General features: G+C 39.6%; 1 protein-coding gene across 1 annotated transcript in view; it reads right to left on the reverse strand.

Moving 5' to 3' along the window:
- PNPLA8 (patatin like domain 8, phospholipase A2) overlaps nucleotides 1–9,327 on the reverse strand; it is a 47,756-nt gene that overhangs the window by 11,291 nt on the left and 27,138 nt on the right. The window contains exon 8 of the mRNA XM_040472983.1: nucleotides 6,855–7,049. Within this exon, the coding sequence (XP_040328917.1) occupies nucleotides 6,855–7,049 (195 nt within the window). The remainder of the gene's footprint in view (nucleotides 1–6,854; nucleotides 7,050–9,327) is intronic.

The following is a 9,327-nucleotide window of genomic DNA, read 5'->3' on the forward strand; positions in this document are numbered from 1 at the left end:
TATTTTATAGATCACAGATAATGACAACTCTTCATTATTTTAAGCGTCGCCAAAACAACTTTTCAAAAACACATATCTCAAGTAACACCCTGCGTCGGTGAGATTACACTAGAAGGCAGCAGCACAGAAATGTCCCAGAGGTAACTGGCTCTTTAGTTATGGAACAGCCGATGCGAGCCTAACGGTCCTTTATTACGGCCCATGTCATTCATCCCCAGGGTGTAGCCTCAGGATTCCTCTGGGGTAACAGGCATACGCGGGGCTGTGTGGATTCGCAGAAAAACCGCTGGGTCACGTGTTTTCACTGCTCGTTTTGGTCTCCATTTCAGGATGGGTTGTTTTCTGCCACTTTGGATCTGATCTCTACCTTCCCCCGAGGCGCTCATCTCCATCACTCTCTAGCGTCATCTCTTCAAAAGAATGTGTTTTAGGTATCCACACGTGTTGACTTTCATGAGAAAAGGTTATTCTTTCAAAAGACATCTCAGTCAACAGGGGCCCGTTTATTCGCAGGCCCACCACATTTCAGCTCTTTGGCTGTTTTCAGAAAGTCCTTTTGTGGCTGATAGAGGCTCGAGTTTGGACTGTCGCTGAAACCTACAGACTGCAGAAAGCTGGCCTGTGGACGGCCTCAGGTCTGGGACACAAAAAAGGGGGAGACTGGGTTCTGTCATTTGTCACCCGACTGGCAGGAGGTGTCCTAAGGAGGGGGAAGCTTCCCTCCCTCATCTAGACTAAGGAAGAGGGACATGTGTGACTGAAGCACACACGCCAGCATCATGCTTACCTTTATTACAGATCCCACAGGCCTAATTTTCAGCATGCATGTTAGGAAAACAGTTAAGTCATTCCGAAACCCAAAACAGCATGGCAGAGAATACACACAAACGATGAGAATCTTAAACGGATCAAAGTGCCAGTTAAGACCGGGAGAAAGAAGTAAACCTTCTGTGCCACCGAGTACGCCGCCTCGGTTCATCCAGCAGAAACTCGGATGTCCGTCTACGCCACGCCAGGCCGAAAGGCGTGCCAGCCTCGAGTGTGCCGAGCCTGAAGCAGGTGAACCGACACTGTGTCTCCTGGAAATGATCACCGCGGAGGGTGGGATGGCTTTTACGGTTTTTAGAGCTACTAGGCTCACTTTCCTCAGACCCGATAGGGGCTAAATTCACATGTTATTCTAAACTCCAGCGTCTTTGCACCATTCAACATTGCCACTCAAGTCCCTGAGCTTGCTTGCCACGGACACAGTCTTTCACTCCTCCTGGACATCTCCCACTGTGCTGTACGGAACTGCTCCACAGTTGAAACCGCCAAGGTCATCTCACCTTCTTCTGAAAGTGCTCTCTTTAACAGAAATGTGGCTCTTCCCCAATACTGTGTCCCAGGTAGCTGTTGATTCTTTCATATCTCCTATACTTTAGTGGTTAGGAGGACGGTGTCCTATTTATTCTTTAGTGTTCCTTCTAGACCATTATTAGTCTCAATCGACTTGGAAAATTCATGTGCTTTAACGGTTCTGCTATTCCCCCCCAGCCACCACCACTGTTGTCACCTGTCACCTCCCCATTCAACAAACTGGTGAGCACCTGGTTCACAGGCTTCCTTACTATCCCATGTAGGAAGGGGTAGAAATTCTTTATCACACCCCACGTGACTTTACAACTTTCTAACACCCTAGACTCTCAGATGCTCAATCCTCTTATCTTCAAACTCCATTCTTCTATCTACTCTCCAAGGTCACACATTAGCTCTTGTTATCAAAATAGATGGAATCATATGGTATTCAGTGTTTTGAGTCTGGCTTCTTTCACCTAGAATAATGCTTCTGAGATTCATCTATGTCACTGCACATGTCCATAATGCATTCCTTTTTATTGCTGAGTTGTATTTAATTATTTGGATGCATCATTCACCAGTTGAAAGGAACTATTTTTAAATTTAGCTATCTTTAGGGTGCCTGGGTGGCTCGGTCGGTTGAGCATCTGACTCTTGATTTTGGCTCAGGTCATGATCCCAGGGTCATGGGATCAAACTCCATATGAGGCTCTGTGCTGAGTGCAGAGCCTGCTTAAGATTCTCTTTCTCCCTCTGTCCCTCTCCACTGCTCACGCTCTCTCCCTCTCTAAAAGAATTTTTTAAAATTAGCTATCTTTATACATCTGTTGACAGTTTTACATCGGCAATTTGTACTGTTTAACTTTGTGAAAACCTACTAGGATTCCTTGAATGTAGGTAGCATTAATTATTTCGTAAAGGCTTCTCAAATATAAATTTTAAGACTTTCAACTTTTTCCTTTGTTTTCAATTAAAAGGACATTAGAACGATACCTATCACATAACAGAGACATTTCAGAACAGAACATTTCACTTCTAATTCAGCAAGAAAGTTACCTCTTTTAAAACTTTTATTTTAAATTCTGGTTATACTGTCTGTAACGTCTAATCATCTCAGTATTTTAGATGGAATACTTCACTATTATAAAAGCCCATAAAGAAGGGTCATAAAAGACAAAAAAGGGAGAAAAGATAAGAAGGGGCAAGCAAGGTGTAGCAAAAATTGATAATAACAAAACCACTCCCAAAATAAAGAGCTGCCAGGTTTCTAACGGTTTTAATAGTCATGCTTTAAATTCCCATTCCTTTACCTTTACCTATTTTCCATCAAATACATGCAGAAGTTAAGATTTTTGTGTTCACTCTAGTCCATGGAGAGGCACACCGTCCCTTGAGCCCTGTTATACTTAGCCCACTCCTGTCAAATGCCTCTTTTATCAGGAAGTCATCAGGCTAATACTGTGGTATTTCCTTTAACCTTTCCATTCATTTAAGTATTCATATTTACAGTTATTTATTTATTGTGTATTTGCCAGGCCCACTGCTAGATGCTCACGTAAAAAAGACTTAAAAAATGAACGGATTGCAGGGCGCCTGGGTGGCTCAGTTGGTTAAGCCTCCGACTTCGGCTCAAGTCATGATCTCAGCTCAAGTCATGATCTCAGCTCAGAGCCTGGAGCCTGCTTTAGATTCCGTGACTCCCTCTCTCTCTGCCCCCTCCCCCACTCATGCGTGTGCGCGCACGCGCGTGCTTTCTCTCTCTCTCTCTCTCTAAAATAAAAAATTAAAAAAAATGAACCGGTTGAATAATTTGCTACTTATCTCTCAGAGATACACGCAGGATTGTGTTTTAATAGCAGTACATCATACATGCACTTAACAGCCTAAAATTTAAATACTTTTGATTGATTTTAATGTACATTTAATCATTTCAAATCATACGGAATCCCATCCAGGAAATAACCATTGCACAATGTGAATGTCTCCTAATCATCTCATCTCAGCTTATTCTTTTTTGAGTTAAAAAAAACTTTGTTTCTTATTATGGTAAAATTCACCAAACATAAAATTGGTCCTTTTAAGCATTTTTAAGGTAACAATTCAGTGGCATTAGTTACATTCTGAATGTTTTACAACCATCACCACTGTCTATTTCCAAAATGTTTTTATCACCCTCAAGAGAAACTCTAAAAGCATTAAGCTCCCCTTATTTCCCTCCCAATCCCATTTCTATCCTGCCCAACTACTCATTCTTTACCTCTCAACTGCAGTGGAAACGTCTTTGTAAAGCCAGTCCTGATAGAATAAACCACTTCTTCTATGCTACTTCTTACCCCTGTACATATTTTCATTATTGAATTTATCCTGTTATTATTTTCCTGTGCTTATATTCCCCTAGCTTGAGCTATTCGAGGGTAGAACCCAGGAAACGCAAGCAATAAACTGGCACTTAATAAAACCTTTAGGGTCTTCAAGGTTAACACAGTTTCTGGCACTGAGCAAGCAGTCACTACATTTTTGACCAGTTATACTGAAAATTAATAGTTGTGGCCTGGCGCAGGCACAGGTGCCAGGCCAGTTCTTTCCGCTGAAGACACTATTTACCTGGAACGTTTACATGAAATATCACAATCCCCTTTAGGTTAATGTATTCTGAGTTCTGGACATAACCTTTCATAACGTAAATTAGGCCTAAGACAATAATATATGAAGATCTGTCATGAAAACCTTTAGAGCAAATGAATTTATCAGGGTCTTTCTCCAAAAGGAGAGAATTAATGATTCAATTCTGGAGGTGGAGATGGGAAAAGGTAAGAGAGAAGGGACATGCATATGTCCAAACTCATCAAACTGTACACATCAAATATGTTTACTTTGGGGTATATCAATTGTATACCAATAAAAGTTAGAAAGAGAGAGAAGGGATAATTTTATGTAAAACGCACTATTTCAAGATAGATATGATGCTACTTGGGCAGGGGGGAGAGAAATAATAGATTAGAAAACTACTCAAAAAGAATCCTCTCACTTTATAATTTTTTAAGACATGTAATAAACCTTGTAAATATTACCATATTCTTTTCTTTATAGGCAAAGGCAAATGTAATCCATACATCTACCTACTCGCACCTCTTAATTATAGCACTGCTTTCAATAACTGCTCAAACAGAATGTTAGTCTATAATTTATACTCTACGTGGTTCCAAAAGGATATGAAGTAACTTACATTAAAACATATGTCAGACATGACAGTTAAAAGAGATTTTAAAGATGAGTCTGGAAATAACTCAATTATTCAAAGAGCTCGGGAGATAAGAGGACTGTAATAAGTAAGCACCATATTTTAGTTTTAAACTTCGTAACAAGTTCTGAAGGGTTGGAAAGGAACTTCACTTGAATGTTTTCTTTGTTTAAACGATCAAGATCATTCACATGTTAGAATGTTCTAATCAATCTTTCACGGTGTCCTTTCAGTAGAAAAATATCCCATTTCTTCCTCATGTTTGGAAGAGAAAAAGAAAAATATTCTTAACAATAGGGCTTGCTTAGAATCCAGATTTCATTAAAATATGATTAATTAGATGTGCAAGTCTTCCCGAGTCAAGTCACTGATTTACATCCAAGTATATTCTCTGTACACGTGATTACAAGCTTTACATAAATTTTGTACAATAAGTTATTTTAATCTGTAGCTCAACCTAAATTCAAAGATTATGGTCATCAATATAAAAATGGCTAAGCATGAAAAGAAATATCACTAGTCTAAATGAAATGGAAAGAGAACCACTTGGATTACTTTGGTTTGTTATTATGTATTCTCCAGGACTGAATTAAACTTTAGAGCTACCTCCTCTCAGATGAAAAAAATAAAGAGAAAATGAGATAACTTCTTTGGAAGTCTGGAACACATGGTCCTGAAATGCAGTAACTTATCATTTGAGACTTCCACTAATATTTGGCATAACTGTGACTTTGTAGCATGACAATCATCTTAAAGTTATGTTATAAACCTTAAGTACTATGTTTTGAATACACGGTCTAAATTTATCTCCGTTTGTGACATGGTGAGAAGAATATGCAGAAATCATTGTTAGAACAGCAAGGTACATATTAAAGTAAGAATTTTATTTTGACCAATAAGTCTTGAAACCAATGTCAGAAGGACTCTCCAGCTAGCACTTTCTGCCCTGAGTGGGTGGAAGAAAGAAGAAAGGCGAGCAGGGGAAGTGCCTTACATAATTCAACAATGACTGATTTGACAAAGTAAGAAACAGTCTGAAGTGGCTCCAAAGACAAAAGGAATCCTATGTTAAATTCGTGACTACAAAGATTGTGACACTACTTCTAGAAAGACAGGGGAAAATGGGATAGTTGACCATAACATTTTAAAATATGTGTAAGGTACTATAAAAATATAAGAGAAAATAAAACTGATAAAAGTATTTGTTATTATAACATTGACACATGTAAACTGAAATTGTATAGTTGATGTGTAGTTCATATAGACAAATGATGTATGTAGGAGCTTCTGAATGACATCTGAAAATCTTTATCAAAATAGTTTTCCTCTCAACATTTATCCAAACACCAAATACATAGAGCACAACAAATACTTCACTGCTAGAGAGTAAAGTTAAGGTTAGTAGCTCTATGGAATGAGATTGACTTTAAGTGGGATATCATCTAAAAAATTAAGGATATATAAAACATATTTTGGTAGTATCAGCTGAAGAGTTTTCGTCACTTTTTTATCATTTAGTGTAAGTCAGGAGTTAAGATTTCCATGAATAATGGGAAAAACTTGACAGAGGAAAGATTCATGATAAATAAATAAGTCTACATTACAGAAAAAGAATAAATTACCAGAAATAATAGTCAATGTTATACACCATTTAGCCATAAACTTTGAAAAAGTGTAACTATAGACAGCTTCCTGATCCTGCCGCTTGCTAGCTGTGATCCTACTCGTTAGTGAACATTTCTCAAGACTCCAATATCTCATCTGTAAAAGGGGAATAACTCTATCCACCTCATAGGCAGTGATAATTAAGTGACACAATGCACGCCAAGGACTATGTAAGTGTCCAGCACATAGCTAACTTATTATTTTATATCATCTCCTTCAAAATATGTCCACCAAAACTGTCAAACAGACTGGGTTCCACGTGCCCAGAGACCATGTTTCACTTTGAATTTTTATTTCATTTTATTACATTTGAATGTTTTCTTTTTAATTTTTATTACACTTGAAAAGCCACACATTTTTCCATCAATAAGTGATCATAATTAGTTATGAATCACATTATGTAAAATACACACACACACACACAAATCTTTCCTAAAATGTGTTCTCAAGCCAGAAGGCCTGTTGATTTAAGGAAAACAAACAACAAATAAAAACATTCCGTGTGGCACATCTTTTACCACACAGAAACATGAAGAACAAATCTGACATTTGAAAAGTGCCGATTCTATAATCACGTGAATGTTTCAAAGGTAAGCCACGGTCAACTCACTTGGTGAAGATCATTTCCCAGTGCGTACTCTGCAAAGTAGCCGGGCGCAGCAGACGAGGCTCTGATGGCCTGCCACATTTTGTACTGACAGCCTCCCAGGTAGTGAGAGTTGATGCCAGGGAAGTGACCATAGTTTCTGAACACAAAAGCCTTGGGCGTTATCCCTCTGTTCACTATGGTACTTACTGCAGCTACCTAGTAAATTAAAAAGTGAACAATACCCACTGTAAACAGTCGTATTGGGGATCTGTGAAAAATTAAGTATTATTTAGTAGTGTATGAACCACCTACAATTCTACCCATCAAGATAAACGTATAACAGAAATATGATGTTCAGCAAAGGGAACCAGATGTTTCTACCTAGTTAGTTCTTTACGGGAAAATAGATACAAGGACTGAGATAATTTTGAGAAATGTATTATAAGACAATAATAGTGAGATCCTGTAGCTCAGAGGTTAGAGCCCAGGTCTTGTAAGACAAGAATAAGATATTTTTGACTACATGATTTGATTAGCTATGTAAAAAGACATTAAGAAGACATAAACTTGCAAATTTTTGGATAATAATCAACACAGCAGTAGTAGCAATGAACACAAACTACTTGAAGAAGAATAAACACATTATTTTCACAGTATTTACGGATTAGTCTTTGTTTCTGTTCTCTTTGAAGGCACTATGACTTTAGTAACTGAAACTAACACTATACAAACTCTCAGGGCTTTCTTATAGTTAATAACTGGTAGCTGGGTAAATTTTTATTGAAATAACTAACAATGACCATCTTGGGTCTCGGATTTCATTGATATCAGTTGAATTTATGTAAAATGTGTTGTACTTGTTAATGACTTATAATATAAACTGAAGAAGGTGAAAGGTATTGAGGAGGCCAAAGTTATTAGGATTCTGTGCCAAGCCCTGTCAGGGGCCTGTGTGCTTTGTTATTTTATAAACCAAACGGGATATCCCTAGATCCCACGAGTGATCTGAGTGTGTCTCTAGGCCACCGTGGGTAAGAGTCGTCACACCAAAATCCAGGGGGGGTCTATGGATTGGTCGATAGACAGGCTGAATTAAGAATCATGTGGGCTGGGGCGCCTGGGTGGCACAGTCGGTTAAGCGTCCGACTTCAGCCAGGTCACGATCTCGCGGTCCATGAGTTTGAGCCCCGCGTCGGGCTCTGGGCTGATGGCTCAGAGCCTGGAGCCTGTTTCCGATTCTGTGTCTCCCTCTCTCTCTGCCCCTCCTCCGTTCATGCTCTGTCTCTCTCTGTCCCAAAAATAAATAAACGTTGAAAAAAAAAAATTAAAAAAAAAAAGAATCATGTGGGAAACATGATAAACCCTTTTATCACAAGTGAATTACTTTTCGAGGTGGCTTAGGTCCCTTACACCTACTCTTTTATTTAAAGTTGGCGAGTCCTAAGACTTAAAAACAAACAAGCAGAAAGCTCTGAAGACATACAGGGGAACTAACGAGAGGTGTAGGGCACACCCGGGGGTCTTCTCCAAAAGAGCCGTGTTCGTCTCGTTATGACATGGCCTCCAAGGCCCGGCTGGTCTGATTCACCTGCCACTTCAGTCTCAACTTGCACGATGCCCTTGAATCCTCAGGCTCCAGCCTTCTGGAACTCTCAGTTCCTGCACTTCTCCATGCCTCCTCCCGCACAGGTCCTTCCCTTTGCCAGCAATGCTCCTACTCATCAGCCTCCACACTAAGATCTCAAACCTCATGTCCTTAGAATAGCCTTCCCTCGTGTCCCTGTAAATACATGCGTTCAGAGAACTGTTTTTGTTGTCCATATTTTTGTTGTCCATATTTCAGGGAAACTATATGTCATTTGTGTGATTACCTGATTAATGCCTACTTGCCCTACTGGACTATAAACTCCATGTCTGCATTTACTCACTAAGGTCTCCAAAGTGCCTAGCACAGTGTTGACACATTGGGCTTATAGTTAATATCTAAAGAATGAATGAGGGGGACCTGGTGGCTCAGTTGTTAAGCGTCCGACTCTCGATTTTGGCTCAGGTCATGATCTCAAGTTTCATGAGATCAAGCTCCGTGACAGCCTCTGGGCTGTGCTGCTTGGGATTCTCTCTCTCCCTCTCTCTCTCTGGCGTGCCCTCTCTCTCTCTCAGAAATAAATTTCAAAAAAGAAAAAGGTATGAACAAAATTTATTTTATTTTGTTTTATTTTTTTTTTTAATTAAAAAAAAAATTTTTTTTTCAACGTTTATTTATTTTTTTTTTGGACAGAGAGAGACAGAGCATGAACGGGGGAGGGGCAGAGAGAGAGGGAGACACAGAATCGGAAACAGGCTCCAGGCTCTGAGCCATCAGCCCAGAGCCTGACGCGGGGCTCGAACTCACAGACCACGAGATCATGACCTGGCTGAAGTCGGACGCTTAACCGACTGCGCCACCCAGGCGCCCCATGAACAAAATTTAAATAAGCAAGAGAGGGGCGCCTGG

The sequence above is a fragment of the Herpailurus yagouaroundi genome, unplaced genomic scaffold (genome assembly GCF_014898765.1).
Source record: "Herpailurus yagouaroundi ecotype Mexico unplaced genomic scaffold, PumYag 100, whole genome shotgun sequence".
Taxonomy (NCBI): Eukaryota; Metazoa; Chordata; class Mammalia; order Carnivora; family Felidae; genus Herpailurus; species Herpailurus yagouaroundi.